Source organism: Perognathus longimembris, chromosome 10 (genome assembly GCF_023159225.1).
Source record: "Perognathus longimembris pacificus isolate PPM17 chromosome 10, ASM2315922v1, whole genome shotgun sequence".
In the NCBI taxonomy this organism is placed as follows: domain Eukaryota; kingdom Metazoa; phylum Chordata; class Mammalia; order Rodentia; family Heteromyidae; genus Perognathus; species Perognathus longimembris.
The window spans coordinates 72,513,617-72,537,114 of record NC_063170.1 but is presented as its reverse complement, the minus strand read 5'-3'; the positions used below and the strand labels follow the sequence as shown (position 1 = coordinate 72,537,114).

The following is a 23,498-nucleotide window of genomic DNA, read 5'->3' as shown; positions in this document are numbered from 1 at the left end:
ATTACAGGGATGAGCCACGGGCAACTGGCTGGCTAGTGATTTTAAATAGCCAAATGTATTATTCCTTTTCCTTATTATTCTTATTTCGGTCTTATTCAAGATGCCTTTCTTCTGGCATCATGAATATATTATCTAAAGTTTACTTTCCAAAAGTAGATTTTTCTGGTGAAAAGTAGAACAGATCATTGCAGTCAGGTTAGTGGCATTGTGTCAACCAGTGACTCACTGCAGTTTTCACAGATGTCTCCATGGGGTGAGCTGAGCAGTGGGAATGGAAGTGGGAGTACACTACTCCTGCATACCAAACTTCTCAGCTTAAAGCAGGGTTTTCTTTTTTTTTTTTGGCCAGTCCTGGGCCTTGGACTCAGGGCCTGAGCACTGTCCCTGGCTTCTTTTTGCTCAAAGCTAGCACTCTACCACTTGAGCCACAGCGCCACTTCTGGCCATTTTCTGTATATATGGTGCTGGGGAATTGAACCCAGGGCCTCATGTATAAGAGGCAAGCACTCTTGCCACTAGGCCATATCCCCAGCCCAAAGCAGGGTTTTCATCTGCCTGGAATTGATTTTCATGGATCCTGTTAGGAAACACTTGTCAAATCAGGAATAGAAACTGGGAGAGAGCAAGGGAAGGAGTGACATTATCCACAAAGAAATGTACTCTGCACCTGACTTACCTAACTGTAACACCTTTGTGTATCACCTTTATAATAACAATAAAAATTAAATTTAAAAAGCAGGAATAGAGTGGAAGGCCCTTAAATTGATAAATAACATCTATAAAACTCTCCCACCTGACATTAAGGGAGAAAGACTGAATTCACTGTGCAAGTGACCAAGACAAGGCAAGATGTCTGCTCTCATCACTCACAGAAAATAGTACTGCAAGTCCTTCCCAGCACAATGTGGAAACAAAGGCACACAGAAAGGAAAGAAAGCATACTAGAAAGTGGAGATTCAGTAAGACCTGAAGCCCATATTTGCACTCATTTATGGAGTATAAATGGAAAATCGATTATGATGATGACAACAGTGATGATAATGATGATGATGTTAATGACAACAATGATAATTATGGCAATGAGATGGTAATGGGACAATAATGTAAACAGAACTGTTTAGGAGGTTGATGAGTGGGAAGAGAAAGAAAGAAAAAGAGAATAGTGAGTGGTGAGGTAGATTATATTGAAGAATGTTACACACACACACACCTACCAAATGATGTTTAAAAAGGGGGTGAGGAGGGAGAATGCAAGGGATGAAAATGTAGTGGACAGGATGAAATATCTTTAAAGTACACTATATGGATGGATGGAAATATCACAGTCACAATGAACCTCCCATTACAAATACATGCTGATTCAAAAATAAAATAATAAAAATCTCTACATGAAGCAGTCCCTGATCCCTTGAAGATGGGGGGAGGGTCCTATGTCATACTCAGAGATGGCCTGGAATAAAACTGATTCCTTCCACCAACTTCTGTCTCTCAGGACTTTAGTAGAGTGGGGAGCACCACAAACCTAAGATTCTAATAACAACATGACAGATGGCCTTTTGTGCCTAGCTTCTTTACATAGCATGTTTTCAAGGTAGAGGCATGTTAAAGTGTCTCAATACTTGAATTTTTCTGACTGAATAATAGTGTATCTTATGAATAAATCATGCATTGCTAATCCTTTGATGGAAATTGGGTTGTTTCCGTTCCTGATTACCGATAATATATTATGACTCCCATGTATTATGACATTTGTGTACAAGTTTTTGTGTGTCCTGAGCACATGCCTAGACATAGGCCAGATTCCCTCTGGTACCTGTTGGCTTATCAGCAAATCAGGACAAGTCTCCACAGTGCTGATACCCACCTTGGGCAAAAATACTCTCTTCTAGATTCCTAGCTGCCAGCACATGTGGCTTGGGACATGTGACCTCTCAGGACAAATGAGGATTCTTCCTACTAAAGAGGGGAACCCTATTTACTCAAATGTGGGTGCTTCCAAATTGTCATGGAAAAAATTATCACACCACTAAAACTCAAGAAGGCAAGACATAAGGAGCAGCTGCTCAGACACAGAACCTCCAGGACCCATCCCAGTGACTCCAAAGGCCACCAGGGACCATCGGCTTCCTACCACCTCAACATCCCCACTGGCATCATAATAGTGACATCTATATTTCCTGGGCTGAACTAATACTAAAAACTAATACTGAGCTTTCTTCCCTGAGTGGCCGAGGCAGCCCTTGCTCAGAGTCTGAAGGCAAGATTCATTCTCTGAATCACCAGATCTTACATATATGGCTCAATTCTCCACCACAACCAAAGGCAAAAAATTCCTCTTGTTACCAGGTACCATTCCTGAGCCCTGACACATAGCTGATAATAAACTCTTTTTTCTTTCTTTCTTTCTTTCTTTTTGCCAGTCCTGGAGCTTGGACTCAGGGCCTGAGCACTGTCCCTGGCTTCTTTTTGCTCAAGGCTAGCACTCTGCCACTTGAGCCATAGCGCCACTTCTGGCCATTTTCTGTATATGTGGTGCTGGGGAATCGAACCCAGGGCTTCATGTATACAAGGCACACTCTCTTGCCACTAGGCCATATTCCCAGCCCCTGATAATAAACTCTTAAGGAGAACGGAATCTCTCTCTCAGACACTAACTGTAATCTTGGCCTTCAAAGACTGTTTACTTCATTTACAACCAGAACACTTTCCTGTCTGAGAAGTAGTGGAATCACTTGCCTACTCTGGTGTTTCTCCCACAGCTGCTTCAAGCCTTGGTCTGCCAGGCCTTCCAGGATGAGAAGGTGGACCTTCCCGTCCATCAGGTGGAAGCCAGTGAGCAGATCCATATCCTGCTTGTCCTGGACCTTCACCCGCATCTTGAAGGCAGACAGGATCTGCTGGATGGTCTCGGTGGGGTACAGGTCCAGCTCCAGGGCCTTGGCATTGATGACAGTGATATCCTGCAGCAAGTTCTGCAGGAGGATTCGCTTCCCGGAGTCAAACACAAAAACAATGCGACCAAACCGGGTGGCCGTGAGGTCTGCCTCAGAGGCTTTGACTCCAACACTCAAGGGCACTGCAACGTCCACTCGCAGTTTGAGCAGAGAATTGGCCTCCAGGTAGTTGCCCATGGGCATTGGGCTGACCTGGAGGACATCTGTGGGGACTTGGGACCCCACAGACTTTCTGCTCCTGATGGCCTGGCTGTGGCTTGTGCCCTTAGGCTCACAGTTGTGTATGGGGACAACCAGGTTCAGGTACTTGTGGCCAAGGAGCAGGTCAGCAAAGCTGACCTGGGCAACCCCATAAGGGTCCCATGCCTTATTCTGGGATGTGAAAGGATTGTTCTCTGTCTCTGTAGAAGAGATGAGAGTCTGGAGGTTGATGTATGGATCCAGAGGATTCTCCCCAAATGGAGTGAGCTTGTGAGAATACTCTTCTGACTTCCAGTCTCGGTCATGAACTTCTACCACCATAGGGGGGCCCTGCAGGTACTCCCTCAGGTCACTGGGGTGGATGGCTCCAAGGAAGATGACATTGATGTCCTGGAAATAGACATGGGTTCCGTGTTGCTCCCCCTTTGTCTTGTGAACTGGAGTCTTGTAGAACTGATACCTGCAGTACACAGGTTCACACAGCCTCTGTAAGACAGCAAGTGATAGCAGGTGGCACTCAGGAGGAAAATGCCCAGCATGGGCACACCCCATTTGCTACCCACAGCCCCATAGCCTGATGCCCACAGGGAGCCCCCACTGTGAAGCCAGTGCAGGCCCAGTCACAGTGTACATGAACACACTCAAGATGGTGGCTGGCACAAGAAAGACTTGGCATGGGTACTCAGAATTGTTTTCCATCCAGACTGCAAGAGCCAAAAGCATAGGTCATGTGTCTGTTTGATCCTGTGTTTCTGGTTCCTGTCCTAAGGCTAGGCACAAAAAGGTGGAGATAAGCAGGTTTTTGTGAAAATAATTCCACTGGTGTGTGAATAAGCAGGAGAGCACATTCCCAGAGTGATGGATACCCTGGGTCCTATCACCAGCAGCACAAAAAAATGTCTAATGTCTACAAAAGTTAATCTGCTATTTTCCTGACATGCATCTGGACGTTGGCAGGAGCCTCTTTCAGCATGGTATAGGTTTCCAAGCTGAAAGCAGTCACAAGGAGAAAAGGATAACTGCAAGGAGGCTAAGGTTTCAGAGAGTGTGGAAAACAGGAAGAAGCAGACACAGAAGGCAGAGAGGTGTGTGTGCTTCAAGCTCGGGGCAAAGACTTTGTAATCAACAGTGGAGTCCATAAATCTGTGGTCAGGGCCTCCAAGGGACTCAATATGTGACTATGGCAGAAAGCCATCATCACAGAGGCACTCCTGCAAAGCACATACGGAACTATGTACAGGAATATTCATGGCATCATGGAAGGTGAAGAGATCTGGAAACCACTCACATGTGTGCTTCAGGCAAAAGGACAGAAAACTAGAATGCAGCAGGAAATGAAAACAATGACTACAGTTCCCATGTGAGCATGGGTGAATCCTACAGGATACCCTATGAAATATCAGCTAAACACACAAATACTATTAATAAAGGAGTAGAGAGGGGCTGGGAATATGGCCTAGTGGCAAGAGTGTTTGCCTCTTATACATGAAGCCCTGGGTTCGTTTCCCCAGCACCACATATACAGAAAATGGGCAGAAGCGGCACTGTGGTTCAAGTGGCAGAGTGCTAGCCTTGAGCAAAAAGAAGCCAGGGACAGTGCTCAGGCCCTGAGTCCAAGGCCAAGGACTGGCAAAAAAAAAAAAAGGAGTAGAGAAACAAAATATATAAGACATAGAAAAATAAACAGCAGGGCTGGGGATATGGCCTAGTGGCAAGAGAGCTTGCCTCGTATACATGAGGCCCTGGGTTCGATTCCCCAGCACCACATATACAGAAAATGGCCAGAAGTGGCGCTGTGGCTCAAGAGTGCTAGCCTTGAGCAAAAGGAAGCCAGGGACAGTGCTCAGGCCCTGAGTCCAAGGCCCCAGGACTGGCCAAAAAAAAAAAAAAAAGAAAGAAAAAGAAACAGCAACAGCAGAGCCTTCTTTTTCAGCAATTGGTTATGTATAACTAGATTAGGGTTATGTTAAATAAAGGCAGAGATTGAGACTTTTGTGTGTGTGTGTGTGTGTGTGTGTGTGTGTGTGTGCTAATTGTGGTGCTTGAGCTTGAGACCCAGGGACTGTCCCTGACCATTTTTTCTTGAGGTTAACACTCTACCACGTGAGCCACAGCTCCACTTCTGGCTTTTTTGGTAATTAATTCAAGGTAAGAGTCTCATAGACCTTTCTGCTTGAGTGGCCTTTGAACCACGATCCTCAGACCTTTAAAACAGAAAGAAGAGCTGGGAATATGGCCTAGTGGCAAGAGTGCTTGCCTCCCCTACATGAAACCCTGGGTTCAATTCCCCAGTACCACATACATAGAAAATGGCCAGAAGTGGCGCTGTGGCTCAAGTGGCAGAGTGCTAGCCTTGAGCAAAAAGAAGCCAGAGACAGTGCTCAGGCCCTAAGTCCAAGGCCCAGGACTGGCAAAAAAAAAAAAAAAGAAAGAAAATTATTTTTAACTTGTGGTTCTACAATCAGCCAAAATATTTACCAAGTGTGAGGGCAAAGCAAAGATATTTTCAGACATGTGAAAAAATAAGGGGGTTGGGCGAGTATTCCATTGACTTTTTCTCATGAAGTTACTGGCGGATGTACTCCAACAAAACAAAAGAGCAAGCAAAAAAAGAGGAACAGGAGTCCAAGACACAAATACAACCAGGACAAGAACAAAGGAATGAGCCGTAGCTCTGAATCTCTCTGGTTCATGAGTACCTAGATAGCTGCTGTTTTAACAGAGAAGCCACCATTTTCTGAAGAGAAGTTAGTAGGTAAGAACCTGTGAAATTCCATGGCTCCTTGTCTCAGGAGTTTATCTCTCTCATGTTTTCTGTGGAATCCTGAGTGACAAAGTGTTCATAAGCAACTTTTCTTGCACCCAGCCACTGGGAGGGTTAGAGACAAAATGCAAAAATTGCTCTTCACCCAGGGGTCCAGCTTGTTCTTACCTCTAGATCCTGCATGGGCACAGGCTGTGAAGGAAGGCAGGAAGCACACTTGATCTTTATGGTTAGGGGGTTTAGGTCCTGCTTTTGCTCCTCTGTCATGATGGGAACCTCTGTTTCTAAACTCAAAAAGCAATCTAAAATGTTGGCAGACTTCTCACTGCCACGACTTACGACAGTGTGCCATCCTGAGAAGAAATGCATCATTAGCCCTTTATTCTGGACCACCACAGGCAGGCTCAGAGGTGTGTACTCCATGCAATTTAAGACTTCCATCCTAGACTGTGCCACCCACTACCATAGGGCGATTAGAACTTAAATTAATTAACATTAAATAAAATTTAAAGTGCAGTTTTAATCAAGTCATTTCCAGCTTATGACCATCAGCTATCATCCGTGTGTAGAAATAGGTATCTTTCCGGTTTCCTTGCTGAAGTCCCAGTGCCCAGCACTGGCCCATCCAATGTTTCAGTGGGGCAGGTGCTACTGCCTACCAACCCTCACTCCGTTCTGTTATGTGCAGGGACTCATGCAAAGTGGTTTACACATATTATCTCTCCTATGATCCTTAAAATAAAACTCTGGAATGGGTGCCATTGTTTCAGGCCTAGAATCCTACCTACTCAGGAGGCTGAGATATAAGGATCATGGTTCAGAGCCAGCCAGGGGCAGACAAATCCAAGAGACTCTTATACCCAGTTAACCAACATAGAGCCAGAACTGGAGGTATGGCTCAAGTGGCAGAGCACCAGCTATGAGCACAGAGAAAGCTGTGCAATGAAATGGATTAGGCTTTGACCCAATGGGGTTTCAGGAGGTTCCAGCTCAAACATCAGAACCTACACCTCTTCAGACCAGATAGCAGTAGTTGCCAATCCTGCCTGCCAGTAAATAGCCCAAAAGATATTCAAAATATTTTCTCTAAAACAAGGCTTTTACATACACAAACATTACTCCTCTTTGAACAAAAGAAATCAAATAATTTTACAAAAAAATTGCAAAAAATATAAAATGGATTCATATAGTAAAAATCTTATTGCTGGGGCTAGGAATGTGACTTCATGGTACAGTGCTTGTCTTGCATGCAAGAAGCCCTGGGTTCTATCCCTTAGTAACACACATACAGAAAAATGCTAGAAGTGGTGCTGTGGTTCAAGTGGTAGAGCGCTAGCCCTGAATTCAAACCCCAGGACTGGCAAAAAAGGAATCTTACTGCTTACCAAAATGAAGAAAACCCAGCCTATAAACTGTGATTAAATATAAGCAAAAGAATCCAATCCTCATTTTCCACTGACCTGAATAGCCTTGAGTACGTTACTAACCTCTCTGAATATGACAATGAAAAGCTTTGCTCACAGCTCTACTGCCACAGGGTCAATGAGAGAATGAGAGTTTCTTATGAGACAATAATCTCACATATGTAAAGTGACAGGCACCTAATAAATGCTCAGAAAAAAATAGTTTCCCTTTCCTCATGCCTTTTACTACAGACTTCTGTGAAACCTTGTAGTAAAGTATTCACCAAAAGCATCTTATTTAGTAAATAAAGTCATAGAACTTACATGCTCAAGCAAATTTCTTTGAATTTTAGAATCACACAGACCTGAGCTCAAATCCTCACTTTACACTTACTAGCTGTGTTATCTTGGGCAATGTACGTAACCTCTCAGGGCCTCTGTTTCTTCCTCTGTCCTTTGGAGACAAATACCCACACATATCTGAAGGGACAGTGAGGATGGAGGGAGGGGAACACAACAGGGGCTTGGCAACATGAGCATCCCAGGTGAGGACATCTAGTCTCCTGTGGCAAGACAGGCAGAACTGCAGAGAATGTGTTAGCTACCAGCAAGGAGCGGCATCACTGCCAGCTGCAGAGAGAAGGTGCTCTGCTCCCAGGCTTCTGCCAACTTAGCTTCTATGTCATCTTCTGCTCGAGATTTCTTCCCTTTCTGTGGGTATTTCCTCTTCCACTCTGAATCTTTTCCTTTCAAAGGGAAAGAAAGGAAACAAATTTTAACAGAGGTTCATCTGGCTGTAATCCATGACGTTCTACAGACTACAGAAGGCTTGGATGGGAAGTCTCCAGAAGCCTAGACGTCAGGGTTTCTTTTGGTCTGCTGCTTCTCCCTTGACACAGAAGTGCATACGCAGACCAACTGCCAGCTACACGTGGACATTTGGAGACTGTGTCCTCATCACAGAGACCATTCGAGAACAGGCAGGTAGGCCCAGGCTCACCACTGACGATAGTGCATCAGACTCTGTGCTTTCTCCCAAGGCAACTCAGCCACAGGGCTGGCAGCTCAGGCACTGAGCCCTATCCTTCTACAGCAAGTGGGTCTGGACTTACTCATTCCAATCCTCAGCTACCTAAATCTGTCAAATGGGAGCAGTGAGCGGCATTCACTTTCCACAGTGTTGAGAAGATAAAATGTGTAAAGATACACAAACACTCAGTGAAACACCAATCTGAGCTCAAGAAGAAAAGACAGTGATGTTTGGTTCAGTAGCATACAGGCCAAAAGAACAGACTAGAAAGTCTAAGGCACACAGAGGAGAACTGAACAAATGCCAGAGAAGGCATTTTAGGTCAATGGGCAAGCATGGACTTGCAAGTAAATCATAAAGACTGTCCACTGAAGCTGATTCCATCTATGAAATGAATTCCAGACTAAAGAAAGGGCAAATCACAGACAGATGTCTCAGAGACTATACTGACAATTGAGCAAGGAGGATTTCTGAGTCTTTAGCCAAAACACAAACCAGGAAAGAAGATTTAAAGAATGTATTCAGAGCAAGAGACCCCATGCCAAGTCCAGTGATACACGTACCTGTATCTGGGAGAGTTACACATAACTGGTGCCATGTAATAACCCCTACGATGTAAAAACAAAGCCTGAAGCTCAATAAAACAAGCTTTAAAAAATTTAATTTTAGTGTTATTATAAAGGTGATATATAGAGGGATTACAGTTACATAAGTCAGGTGAAGAATACATTTCTTTTTGTACAATGTCAAACCTTCCAGTTTTTTCCTCCCATCTCCACTCATAGCTTGTATAGTTCATTTTTTACAGTGTCCAATGAGTACCATTGCTGCATTTGTCCCTCCATTTCTGTCCCCTCCCTTATCTTCCCAAAGACAGATAAAGGAACAAACAAGACAAAAAGAAAATTTAAAAAAAAAAAACAGAAACAAAGAATAAAAAACGCTCTTGTTTCCATTTCCCGGAATTCATTTCAATAAATATTATTTTATATGATCAGATGCGCATGGCCACTGTGCCTTTGGGTCCCTTCCCTGAGTGCCCTCCTTTGGTCTCACTGTGTGTGAATGCCTAGAGTCCTGTAGATTTTATTGTGTCCCAGTGTATTTTAGATCGAGCTTCCACATATGATAGAAAACGTGTTCTTTGTCTCTCTGATCTTGGTTTACCTCACATAGCATGATTTTTTTCTAGCTCCATCCATTTCCCTACAAATGATATATTATTCTTTCTAATAGCTGTGTAAAATTCCTGTGTACAGGCACCACATTGTTTTGATCCACTCATTGATTAAGGCATCTGAGCTGCTTCCATAACTTGGCTGTTGCAAATAGTGCAGCAGTGAACATGAATGTACAAGTGTCTGTGGTTTGCTGGATCATGATCTGGGTAGATACCTAGGAGCAATATGGCGGGCTGGTCATAGGGAAGATCTATGTTTAGTTTTCCAAGGAACCTCCAGATCATTGTTCAGATCAATAAGACAAGTTTAAAACCAACAGAAAAATGAATTGAAATATAAAAAGCAAGCTGCAGGAATGCACATGAAGTATCAAACTGTCTCTACCCCTCTTAAAACAGAAGTCAGTGCATACTTGTTTGCAAAGTAAGATGGGGCACATCGACTTTGATGTCAGGAAAGGGCATGCTCCTCAAAGGACAAGATAGAAGGGGCACTTTACATTCTAACATCCTCTTTTCTTTAAGAAAGATAAAAAGAGGGCTGGGGATATGGCCTAGTGGCAAAGAGTGCTTGCCTCGTATACATGAAGCCCTGGGTTCAATTCCCCAGCACCACATATATAGAAAATGGCCAGAAGTGGCACTGTGGCTCAAGTGGCAGAGTGCTAGCCTTGAGCAAAAAGAAGCCAGGGACAGTGCTCAGGCCCTGAGACCAAGGCTCAGGACTGGCAAAAAAAAAAAAAGAAAGATAAAAAGAGCTGGGCAGTGATGCCTTATGCCGATCATCCTAGCTACTCAGAAGGCTGAAATTTGAGGACCATGGTTGAAAGCCAGCTCTGATAAAAAAGGCTGTGAGACTCTTATCTCCATTTAACCAGCAAAAAACCTGGGACTGGAACTGTGGCTCAAGCAGTAGAACACTAGCCTTGAGCACACAAGCTGAGTGACAGTACCTAGGCCATAAGTTCAAGTTCCACAATCAACAACAACAACAACAAAAAAAAAAAAAAAAAGAAAAGGAAAAAAGAAACTGGGAAGTATAGTGAAATTTAATGCCTAAATTGTGGGTACATAGTTGCTACCTTTCTCTAGAAATTTTCCTTTTCCAAATTTTCCTTTATTTCAAAATAAAACCAATATTTTAAAAATCTCATTAAAGTACTGAAAGCACTTTTTTTGGGGGGGGGGGAGGAGGGGGTGTGCCAGGCCTGGGGCTTGAATTCAGGACCTGGGCACTGTCCCTGAGCTTTTTCAAAGCTACCCCTCAAGCACTTGAGCCACAGCCACACTTCTGGCTTTTTGGTAGTTAATTGGAGATCAAAGTCTCACAGTTTCTTGCCTGAGGTGACTTTGAGCTGCAATCCTCACATCTCGGCCTCCTAAGTAGCTAGGATTACAGGTGTGAGCCACTGGTGACCCGCCTTAAAGCAATTTTTTTGCCAGTACAGGAGCTTGGACTCAGGGCCTGAGCACTGTCCCTGGCTTCTTCCCGCTCAAGGCTAGCACTCTGCCACTTGAGCCACAGCGCCGCTTCTGGCCGTTTTCTGTATATGTGGTTGTTGGAGAATTAAAGTCTCCAACCAGTGGAAAAATTTAGCCCCGGCACGGTTACTCTGATGCCTCATTAGCACACTAATAGGCCCTTGGGAACACATTCCCAGAAAGGAGTTTCTGGTGTTTGTGGGCCAAAGGAAGCCACCAGTTGTTGCGAGAATCTCCTTTTTCCCCCTACTTAGCAAGTCTCTCTTAGGAGACTTGCTAGACCAGCTGCCTTTAGTGTTAGATTATCTCTGTAAACAGGAAAGTCTCCTCACTAGATTCTCACTGTAAACAGGAAAGTCTCCTCACTGTTATTTCACAAGTATTTGGAGAAGTCAAGATTAATGTTATCTAGCCTTAAGGAGATAATAGCTAGGAGATAATTAGTTCTACCTCGGTTGTATACAGTTCCTTGTTTTGATATCTATAATCTTTGTAGTCACTACCTCCTGTAATTAGAAAGGCATTTGTACCAAGTTCCTGCCCTCACAGTAGGAAATTTCCTCCACTTTTGTATTTGAGACAAATGTCATGCTGTATTGATCTTTTACCCTGTAATTGTAAAATTGGTTTCTAACCCTATATAAACCCTGGCCCTCTTGGAACAAAGTATGCATTGGTTCACTCGCCTTGCATCCCCCGTGTCCTGATTTCGACTGCAGTTACCCAGGTTCAACATGTGGTGCTGGGGAATCGAACCTAGGGCCTCGTGTATCCGAGGCAGGCACTCTTGCCGCTAGGCTATATCCCCAGCCCCCTGGCTTCTTTTTGCTCAAAGCTAGCACTCTACCTCTTGAGCCACAGTACCACTTGCAACTTTTTCTGTTTATGTGGTGCTGAGGAGTCTAACCCAGGACATCATGAATGCTAGGCAAGCACTCTACCACTAAGCCACATTCTCAGCCCCTAAAGCACATTTTTAAATGAATGATGCTACTTAATCTGGAAAGAAGAAATTCAAAGGAGTTGAGAGGTGTTTAGATGTGAAAGTATAGACTTGTCATCACAGACCTTAAAAACAGGAAGCCATTTCCCTGTATGAAGCCCATCTCAAGGTGTTCCCGGTACACACACAGCTCTATGGGTTTCCCATTACGGACCAACCACTACTGAGAAACTGGTGAGGGGAATCTAGGCTGAGAACAAGGAGGACTCTTGTCTCGTGACTGTCTGTCACTAAGATTACATGCTTATGCAAGAACAGGCCCCACCATTTGGGGTGTCCTTCATGCCACAAAGGAAGCAAGACATTTCTTGTCATTCAGGAAGTCTTTCAATAACCCCAACCAACCAGGTAACTGCCCGTAAAACATCAGCTGTCACATACAGTTGTAACTGTTCAACTGAAACTTTCCCCTAGACATTAGAAATCTTCATGTGTCCATAGGCATGACCTTATGGATCAGATACCCAGCAACACTGGTGGAGTGGAGTGGATGAGAGGAAAAGGATAGGTGAGTGAGTGGGTGGAGGAGCGCATGTGTTGTAGTATCTGCCATTTCAGTCGGAAGCCTAAGAAATCTTACTGACGTATCCTGAATTTTAAAAGATTTTCCAAATTTATAGTATGAAATTTCAAGGAGCCACATACTAAGAACTTGCCAGAAGAATAAAAAAGAGGAGGAGGAAAAGGAAGAAGAGGAGGAAATGGGAGGCAGGAGAAAAGAAAATTCAACATCTCATCATGGGAACTAGAGGTATAGTTCACATGGGCGAGCACCAGCCTTGAGCAGAAAGAGCTGAGCAAGAGTGTGAGGCCCTGAGGTCAAGCACCACTCACAATGTACACACACACACACACACACACACACACACACACACACACACACAAAATTTATATTAACTTACTTTGAGACTTATGCTTTTCTGATATGTTTGTTAAGCTACTTAATGATGTTCTCTCAATTAATTCCTTAATATCCAACGTGGCTGTTCCTGCCAATGAAGTGGTTGTTCTGGAAGTACTTCTTCTGGAAAATCCAGAGAGAAAAGTTAATGGACATGAAATGTGCAGGGGCCAGATCTGAGAATCTATTTTCTACACAAAATTACAACAGATTTTTAAAATGTGATCACGGTCCTCTTACCCAATGCTTCTCAAATTAAATACACAAAGGAACCACCTAGGACTACTGACCAATAAGTAGTTTATAAGTGATGTTCTGAGCATTGAAACAGAGATGTATTCCTTTAACTTAGTAACAGGAAAACACAAAACCACACAGTCATTTTCCAGTCTTAAGGAAACTGCAAGAAATCACCAACTAAAAGGACATGGGATTTCAAAAAAAAATTACCAAAATTTGGTCTCAGATGTGTAAATCCCAGCAAAAAAAAAAATCCACTAAATTCATGAATAAAGAATGCAACATTTCTCAAAAACCCACAATTCCACACTAAAGAACTTAGTAATAGTGAAGACAAAGACAAAGTTCAAAAAATGAGGTCACAAAGCAATAACAAGAATGGTGAGTAAAATAAAATGATAAGGGCTGGGGATATAGCCTAGTGGCAAGAATGCCTGCCTCGGATACACGAGGCCCTAGGTTCGATTCCCCAGCACCACATATACAGAAAACGGCCAGAAGCGGCGCTGTGGCTCAAGTGGCAGAGTGCTAGCCTTGAGTGGGAAGAAGCCAGGGACAGTGCTCAGGCCCTGAGTCCAAGGCCCAGGACTGGCCAAAAAAAAATAAAAATAAAAATAAAATAAAATAAAATGATAAAATATGAGCTATATGTGATAGTCATGTGGGCATTAATGGAAAAGAAAGATTGTTTCTGTAAAGAATTGGATTCTGGGAAAGCAGGGCAAGATCTTCTTCCTATACAGGAAAGATGTGAAGTGGTTTCAGTAACCATTGTTTGGATTTGGAAATACTCTGCAGTGGATAGAAGCATTTGGGACATAGTTTGTTAATGTCAGTTAATACCTACATTACATTTTCCTTGATTGTTGTTTGTTATTATGCTGTTTTGTGAACCAGCAGAAAACAAGTGCTTGTTATTTTGAAATTCAACAAACAAAAAACAAGGATAGAATAGTGCATCCTATGTTGCACGTCACCGTGAATAACAATTTATTGTATATTTAGCCATTTTAATTCCTGTTTGATTTTTACTTTTTTGTTGCTATGCAAAACTGATTAAAGGAAAGTAAACTTGTTTTACAAACTGAATACCTAAAAGCAGGTAACTACCATTTATTTCACTGACTTGTTTAAAATGTTTCACTTTTGTAAGAATCAGATGGCATTATGCTTGTTGTACAACACCATATTAGTATACGACATAAAGGAAACAGTATTATATGATATATTTATAAATACTATGAAGAAAATATTGTGTTTCATGGATTCAGAAACTGGTTGTTTAAATTCTCCCAACTGGTTCAACCTTTTCAGACACCTGTCCTTATGCTGATGGTGAGCCTTACCAGCATAGACTAAATGTGATGTGGAAGTCTAATTCTAAACTCTGTTCCATTGGAAGCAATTGCCAGGTCATTATAATTCTGACTTTCCTCCAGTAATGTTTAATTTTAAAATTAATTTTCAGTAAAGAAAATTTTAGCTAAAAAAAAAAAAGTGATAGAGTATTACCCTGGAGCAAAAGAGTTCAGGGACAGCACCCAGGCCCTGAGTTTAAGCACCATGGCCAGAAGAAAAAAATGTCTGTGCCCTTTGCTTGCTACCTGTTGATGATTTATGAAAACATGTCAATATATTAAATAGTAAATGTCAATATTAAACCTCTAAAATGAAATTCTAATGTTTGCCATGGATTGAGGCAGGCAATCTGATGCACTGACCCTCTTTTATGGGAAGTACATCTGTTAAGAATTTCTGTTGAGGGGCTGGGGATATAGCCTAGTGGCAAGAGTGCCTGCCTCGGATACACGAGGCCCTAGGTTCGATTCCCCAGCACCACATATACAGAAAACGGCCAGAAGTGGCGCTGTGGCTCAAGTGGCAGAGTGCTAGCCTTGAGCGGGAAGAAGCCAGGGACAGTGCTCAGGCCGAGTCCAAGGCCCAGGACTGGCCAAAAAAAAAAAGAATTTCTGTTGTGTTGACCATTTTAAATTGACATGTGACTTGGTATGAATGTGCCTATTGTGTGAAAAGGAATTACAAGATATGTGAGTGTAATAATTTGCTAACATTTCAGGATTTAGTTATGGAAAGATGACATAAAGTATTTCATTATTTTTAAATAGTCATTACAAAACTCAAATGAGATAAAATGACACAGACAAAAAGTACAATAGGGGGAGGGAAAATGGAAGAAAACAAGAGAGGGAGTAACAATGTTCAACAAGAATTGTACTCACTTCCTTATTTATATAACTGCAACCTGTCTGAACACTATCTTTATAATAAAATAAAATAAAAAAGTACAATACCTAACACATACATGCAAATACAAACCTCCCTTTCCCTCCCTAGTCCTTTCATTTGCTTGGATTCAACTTATCCAGAAGTGTTAAAATTACAAAGACTAATAATAGGGGAGGGGGGTATGAGGGACAAGGTAACAAACAGTACAAGAAATGTATCCAATGCCTAACGTATGAAACTGTAACCTCTCTGTACATCAGTTTGATAATAAAAAATTGAAAAAAAAGACTAATAATAAGGCAGGGAATGTGGCTTCATGGTAAAGAGCTTGTGTAGCATGCATAAAGCCTGGGTTCAATTCCTTAGCACCACATAAGCAGAAAAAGCCAGAAGTGGCGCAGTGGCTCAAGTGATAGAGTGCTAGCCTTGAGCAAAAAGAAGCCAGGGACAGTGCTCAGGCACTGAGTCCCAGCCCCAGGACTGGCAAAGTAATAATTAATATTATTAATAATAAACAAAAGTACAGGACTCAGAGTAGGACCAACACAAGAGCTCCCATCTCCCCAAATGACATGGTCCATCCTTACCGAAATGGGGAAAGATCATCCGTTTTGAGTGACTTTTCATATTCTTCACTGTTCTTGGAAGAAATTTCAGTGTCTGCTTGATGAGAACCTGGTAATATTAGCAGATATCACCACATTTCTTGTCCCATGCTAGTTCTCTAAGAAAGGAGATCCCTTACACATTTCTGTAATGCATCTCTGCAGGCAGAAAGCCTGCTACATGGTATACATTCAGTAACAATAATTTTTGAATTGTTAATATCTAAGTGGGAGCAAGAATATTCTTACATGACTTTATGCATTGTGCCCACAGAGGAGAAAAATAAATTTATTACATGTGACATTGTTCACTTTAGCACTTTTACATTAGAGAATACCAAAAACACTTCTAATAAACAGATAAGAAAGTACTTATGATGACACATTAATAATATCAGAATACAGAAGTGCTGAATGCATCCAGGGTAACCTCATGTGTTAAAAAAAAAAAAAGCCCAAGAATGAAATCAAAGAAATTTGCTATAATATAACCAAAATGTTAAGCAGATTGTAACTGGTGATGGAATGGTTCTTCTTCCCACCTTCTTTTACTTTTCTATATTAATGGGTCTTTAAAAGCACATATCTAGGGTATATAGCCTAGTGGTAGAGTGCTTGCCTTGTATGCATGAAGCCCTGGGTTCCATTCTTCAGCACCACATATATAGAAAAAGCCTCAAGTGGTGCTGTGGTTCAAGTGGTAGAGTGTTAGCCTCGAGCAAAAAGAAGCTCAGAGACAGTGATAAGGCCGTGAGTTCAAGACCCAGGACTGGCAAAAAAAAGAAAAAGAAAAAAACCATATCTAACTCCTACCATCATTAAAGGTTATTTGTAAGGCTATGAACATACAAGAAAAGAATGAACAGCCAAAAGTAAGTGGCCCACGCATGCTGTCCCCAGCTTTTCCAGAGTTGTATCTACTTACCTTGCTGAGACTGTGAGTGCTTTTCTGCCTTTTCTTTTGATCCTGGCAGATGTTCCTTCTCTCTGATAGTGCTGACTCTCTCAGTATCGGTTTCAGACATCTTTTTCTGATTCAAAACCAACTTTCTTACTTCCTCTAGAATGCAGAACAAAGGTCCACTGGCTTAGTGGATTAGAGCTACCAATTGCACCCCTATTGTGTGGCAGTCACTACCTCCTGATGGACAAGAGGCAGTGGATACACAGGTGTGGTGCCATCCTCCAGGGGTGATGATGTATGATGCTGCCCCCAACCAAGAAACTCAAAAGAGCAACCATAATGCCTGACTTCAGCTGGCAGTGGCGTCTGTCAATGAGGCCATGGAGCACTGAGGTGACACTTTTCAGGAGTCATTGTCTTGCAATGAGGAACACGGCACTATGTCCCTGTTCTACAGGGGCTAGATGGTCCTGACAAGTGAGTTTCCTGTGGTAGAGCTGGTCCACATGGGAGCTTATCCCCAGTGAGGGGCAAAGCCAGGCTTGCACCAGAGCTACTGTCCCCACCCACCTTCCCTTTCATCAACAATAGAATATTGCAGGCTCTTCACAGCAATCAAGAGGGGAGGGAAAACAGGGCATAAGATATTACAAGAAATGTACACACTGCCCTACTATGTAACTGTACCCTTTTTGCACAACACCTTGTCAAAAAAATTTGTGTTCAATAAATAAATAAATTAAATTAATAAAAAAATTTTAAAAAGAGGGGAGGGAAGGCATGAATGAAAATACTGGTAGCTACAAGAAAGAAGCACAGAGCATGGATCAGGAAAGGAAGTGAAATTTCATTCCATTTTGAAGGGCAGATAAAATGTTTGGAGAAAGATATGAACACCAAGATCCTCTAGAGCATGGCTTGCTACTTGAATGAAGAAGAGCCCTCTGACTTCAGGAACCAGGAGGTACACTAAGGGGTCAAAGGTGTGGGAGCAGAAAAAGGATCAGAGCCTTGAGGAGAAAACCATGAAAAGCCTTTAGAGTCAGACTCAGAAGGACACACTTGTTCCTCTAAGGCTCTGGGAAGTTGTGAAGTCTCAGAGCAATGAAGTGCCAGTGTCACCGTAGTAACATAGGAAAGTCAGGCTATGGTGGCAGAGAGAGACCGGAAGAAATACCACCTCCACTCTCCTACCCACCCTCACCCACCCATCCCCATGTGTGGTGAGCCAGAATTGCGTAAAGAGAAGCTGCTGCACAGAGAACACCAAAGAGCATCGGCCAAGCACAGCATCAGGCAGGTGGGAAGAGGGAAGCCAAACAGTGAGAACAAAGGAAAGGCAAAGTCAGATTTGAGGGTTTCAAGAATGTCCTCTCCACCCAGCATTGAGAAACCAGGAGGCTAAGAAAATGGAAGCAAAATGAAATGTTAACTCTGGTAAAGACATTCCATCAAGACCACTGGCCCCAGGGCATGATCTAACAAGCAAATTCCCATCCTCTATAACATGAAGCAGGACTCTTGGGGTGCTTATGCACCCTCAGGAAGCAAGAGTGTATGTAAGATATCTCTACAGGTGTCAAAAGACAGGACTAAAGACTCACAGAAAAGCTGGTCACAGTGACTCTAGGTAGACATCAGACGGCTTGAATTATTTCTGCTTTCTGCTCTCTGAAGTCCTTATGAATTGTTCTTATGATGTGAATATGTATGAGTCTTTTAGTGGTCAAAACATACATAAAGGAAGAACCAGTGACACTAGGCTAGGGTCAGACTTTGAGGAGAAGCAGGTGCCATGGTCTCAGGAGCACTCAGGCCACGGGCTCTCCCTGCAGAGCCCAGAATGCCCCTTCCTTTGGCCCTGGTTCCATTCAGCCTTACAGACCTGGCTCCCACTGCTCCTTAGCCATAAAGCCTTCCTGATATCTCTGCTCTGGCACTCACATTGGAGTACCAATGTGAGCCCATTGAAGGGCATGGGAATACGCCAGGTGGAGGGAGAACGTGCTTTGAGGACATGAGTCTTTCCTTCCATTCAGGTAAGAAAACCTGCCTCAGATTCACAGCTAGGGGGCATTTTGGCAGTATTATGAGGAATTTTTTTCATTATTATGCTGGAAGGCTGACTCAAGTCCAGTGAGTAAAGGCCCAGGATGCTGCTTAAAACCCTGTTATCTGCACAGAACTCCCCACAAGAAAGCACCTCTCACATGCAAAGCACTCTAACACTGAGCTGTATGCCAACCCATCTTTTCTTTTCTTTTCTTTCTTTTTTTTTTTTTGGCCAGTCCTGGGCCTTGGACTCAGGGCCTGAGCACTGTCCCTGGCTTCCTTTTTGCTCAAGGCTAGCATTCTGCCACTTGAGCCACAAGCGCCACTTCTGGCCATTTTCTGTATATGTGGTGCTGAGGAATCGAACCCAGGGCCTCATGTATACAAGGCAAGCTCTCTCGCCACTAGGCCATATCCCCAGCCCTTCTTTTTTCTTTTTTCTTTTTTTCTTTCTTTTTTGCCAGTCCTGGGCCTTGGACTCAGGGCCTGAGCACAGTCCCTGGCTTCTTTTTTCTCAAGGCTAGCACTCTGCCATTTGAGCCACAGCACCACTTCTGGATGTTTTCTATATATGTGATACTGGGGAATTGAACCCAGGGCTTCATGTATACAAGGTAAGCACTCTTGCCACTAGGCCATATTCCCAGCCCCCATCTTTTCTCTTTTGTTTATTGATATTGCTTGGTGTGTTTTTTCCAATGGACATAATACAGAAAGAGACTAGTAATGGCCATCCATGTCAGGGCTGCCCTGGGACAAATTATCCTGAAAGGCGATAGAGGCACACAGATGCTGGTCACCGTGACTCTCGAAGGGAAACTTCTTGCTCCCCAAGCACGGCCGAGGGGGATGGCATGCCACCCAAACAAGAAGCAATGCATATGCTGGGCAAACTAGGGGACAGACGTAAAAGAAGGCTGGCTTTATTCCAATACCACAAAATGAAAATCTCTCACCTAAAATGCTTGGGGCTTTTTCAGAGAAAACATTTGAATACATAAGTGAGCTATCTTTAAAACAGGCCCAAGTCTAACCATGAGATTACTTTATGCTGCATGTACACTATTTACATAAGCTTAAGATGATTTCACAGAATATTTTGTGTGTGCTTCCATTTTGATTAGTCAGGTGAAATCAATTGTGGAATTTTCACCTAGAGGCATCAGGGATGCTATTTAACATGTAGAGCATTTCAGATTTCTGTAGTGAGAAATCAGAAGACTCCATAAACATTTAAACAAAACAAAAATGACAGACTTACCAAAAGATCCTGTGTCCTCCGAGTAACCACCAGCCTTCAAACGATAGTACCTCACTTTCTTGGAAACCTTGTCCTTGGTGTCCCAGAGCCTCAAGGTGATCTTGTGAAAATTTATTTTCTTTAATAATTCCTTTGTCATGTTGACATTGAAACTTTGGCTCCATGACACCCAGATTTTGTTACCTTCTCGCCATGGCTTCACTGTCTGTGTAAAACACCATTCCGAAACTTAATTGTAGGAAGACCTGCACAGACAGCAACTGTGGCCTACCCCACCAGCAATGGCGACAGAAGACTGCCCTCTACTGGCTAGATTCTGTGATTACCTCTCTTCAGGCTCTGAGATCACCGTGGGAAATGAGCATTTTATATTGGGTCCACACAGGTCTCTGGGGTTCTCAGGTAAAACAAATGAAAGAAAGAAAGAGAGGAAGGAAGGAAGGAAGGAGAGCGAGAGGAAAGAAAGAGAAAGAAAGAAAGAAAGAAAGAAAGAAAGAAAGAAAGAAAGAAAGAAAGAAAGAAAGAAAGAAAGAAAGAAAGAAAGAAAGAAAGAAAGGAAAGGAAGGAAGGAAGGAAGGAAGGAAGAAAGAAAGAAAGAAAGAAAAAGAAAGAAAGAAAGAAAGAAAGAAAGAAAGAAAGAAAGAAAGAAAGAAAGAAAGAGGGGCTGGGGATATGGCCTAGTGGCAAGAGTGCTTGCCTCGTATACATGAGGCCGTGGGTTCAATTCCCCAGCACCACATATACAGAAAATGGCCAGAAGTGGCGCTGTGGCTCAAGTGGCAGAGTGCTAGCCTTGAGCAAAAAGAAGCCAGGGACAGTGCTGAGGCCCTGAGTCCAAGCCCCAGGACTGGCAAAAAAAAAAAGAAAGGAAGGAGAGAGAAAAGGAGAGAAAGAAAGAGAGAGAACGAAAGAAAGGAGGAAAAGAAGGAAGGAAGAAAGGAAGGAAGGAAGGAAAGAAAAGAAAGGAAGGAAGGAGAAAGAAAAAAGAAGAAAGGAAGGAGAAAGAAAAGAAAGAGAAGGAAGGAAGGAAAGAAGGGAAGAAAGAAAGAATTGAAGGAAAGAAGAAAGCAGGCAGGAAGGAAGGAAGGGAGAGAGAAAGCAAGAAGGAAGGAAGGAAAGAACCTGTAAATAGTGTCCTTTATGGTTATTTCCAAGCAATGACCTAGAGCCAAGTCACTATTATGAACAGCAAGCAGCAAAGTCAGGCACATGAAAATGTGTCTGTGTGTGTGTGTGTGTGTATATCCATCCATCCATACATACATACATACATACATACATACATACACACACACATCTCAAGAGCTGTTAAAAAGGGGCTGGGAATATGGCCTAGTGGCAAGAGTGCTTGTCTGGTATACATGAGGCCCTGGGTTCGATTCCTCAGCACCACATATACAGAAAATGGTCAGAGGTGGCGCTGTGGCTCAAGTGGTAGAGTGCTAGCCTTGAGCAAAAAAGAAGCCAGGGACAGTGCTCAGGCCCTGAGTTCACGGCCTAGGACTGGCCAAAAAAAAAAGAGCTGTTAAAAAATTTTGGGCTGGGGATATAGCCTAGTGGCAAGAGTGCCTGCCTCAGATACACGAGGCCCTAGGTTCGATTCCCCAGCACCACATATACAGAAAACGGCCAGAAGCGGCACTGTGGCTCAAGTGGCAGAGTGCTAGCCTTGAGCAAAAAGAAGCCAGGGACAGTGCTCAGGCCCTGAGTCCAAGGCCCAGGACTGGCCAAAAAAAAAAAAAAATTTTTTTTAACACCTTAAATAAAGTGAAAGTAACCTAAGCAATTACTATTTTTTGATGACTTGAGACTCCTCACTCAGGAGGTCTGGGGTGGACCCAGGACTCTGTACTTTAGCCAGCTCCAAGGCTGCCTGTGCTTCAGAACACTCATAGCAACACCATGACCACTTCATTCCATGCATGGCCAAACACATACGACGCACCTTTACTACTGAGTCCAGGAACACTTTGGCGACTCCTGGAAATACCACTAGATCAATTTTTTTCAGTTCTCCATCATCGGGCAGGAGGACATACTCAATATGATAGAAACGTCGAGCCTTTGAAGTACGATTGTCCAGTTTAAGGTGTTTCTTATATTTATCAGTAAAATTTGTGTATTTTCCTTTTTGATCTAAAAAATACAGATTTAATGAGTCTCATTCTAACTTTGTGTAGGAAAGCAAACCTGTTTCCACAGATTCATGGAGGCAAGAAAGAGCGCTATGGTTTGAAAATGTTCCCAAGTTTACAGTTGAAGGCTCAGTCCTCAGGCTGAGGTGCTGTTGGGGAAGAGTGGAACCATTCAGAGACAGGGCATAATGGAAGTGAAGTCATTGAAGGCGGGAAGTGAGGTCACTGGAGCCATGCTTCAGAGGAGGTATCAAGACCCTCAAGGAGTACTGGGGAGAGTGTAATTTTTTGCACTTTTTTTTTTTTTGCCAGTCCTGGGGCTTGAACTCAGGGCCTGGGCACTGTCCCTAAGCTTCTTTTGCTCAAGGCTAGCACTCTGCCACTTGAGCCACAGCACTACTTCAGGCTTTTTCTGTGTATGTGGTCCTGAGGAATGGAACCCAGGGCTTCATGCATGCTAGGCAAGCACTCTACCCTACTCTACTCTCCTAAGCTACATTCCCAGTCCATTTTTTTTTTTAAATAATGTCACAGAAACAGGGCCTTACACATTCAAGGCAAGTGCACTACTACTGGCAAGCTGCTGTTGTATTATTAACTCCATGTCAGCAGAATAGTTAGCCTTTTTGTGATTTGACATAGAACACCCCCTGCCATTCCCTTGGGAGGTGTTAGAACTTTCTGTGAAACTTTCCGCCCAGAAACCTAGTAGCCTGGTATTCCAGTTCACTACAGGCATCAGGGATGCCAAGGGAGGAGTGGTCAAAGCAGCTCATTTTCTGTTTTGTTTTGTTTTTTGCCAGTCCTGAGGGCTTGGAACTCAGGGCCTGAGCACTGTCCCTGGCTTCTTTTTACTCAAGGCTAGCATCCTTCCTCTTGAGCCACAGCACCACTTCTGGCTTTTTCTGTTTATGTGGTGCTGAGGAATCGAACCCAGGGCTTCATTCATGCTAGGCAAGCACTCTACTGCTAAGCCACATTCTCAGCCCTCATTTTCTGTTGATAGGAAAAAAGTATTTGAATCCTTTTGGAGGACAATTTGACAGTATCTACCAAACTTTTTTAAAATGCATACTCAACTTATTAATTCTACTTCCAAGAATTCAAGATACAGAAGTACCCACACACTTTCATGC

The 23,498-nt window shown here is 43.1% G+C and overlaps 1 protein-coding gene across 1 annotated transcript in view; it reads right to left on the bottom strand.

The window, feature by feature from the left end:
• Cfap92 (cilia and flagella associated protein 92 (putative)) overlaps positions 1 to 23,498 on the bottom strand; it is a 36,063-nt gene that overhangs the window by 10,452 nt on the left and 2,113 nt on the right. The window contains exons 2-9 of the mRNA XM_048355067.1: positions 22,173 to 22,363; positions 20,220 to 20,432; positions 16,936 to 17,068; positions 15,993 to 16,080; positions 12,921 to 13,041; positions 7,928 to 8,075; positions 6,088 to 6,272; positions 2,737 to 3,641 (exon numbers count right to left, since the gene is read on the bottom strand). Of these exons, the coding sequence (XP_048211024.1) occupies positions 2,737 to 3,641; positions 6,088 to 6,272; positions 7,928 to 8,075; positions 12,921 to 13,041; positions 15,993 to 16,080; positions 16,936 to 17,068; positions 20,220 to 20,432; positions 22,173 to 22,363 (1,984 nt within the window). The remainder of the gene's footprint in view (positions 1 to 2,736; positions 3,642 to 6,087; positions 6,273 to 7,927; positions 8,076 to 12,920; positions 13,042 to 15,992; positions 16,081 to 16,935; positions 17,069 to 20,219; positions 20,433 to 22,172; positions 22,364 to 23,498) is intronic.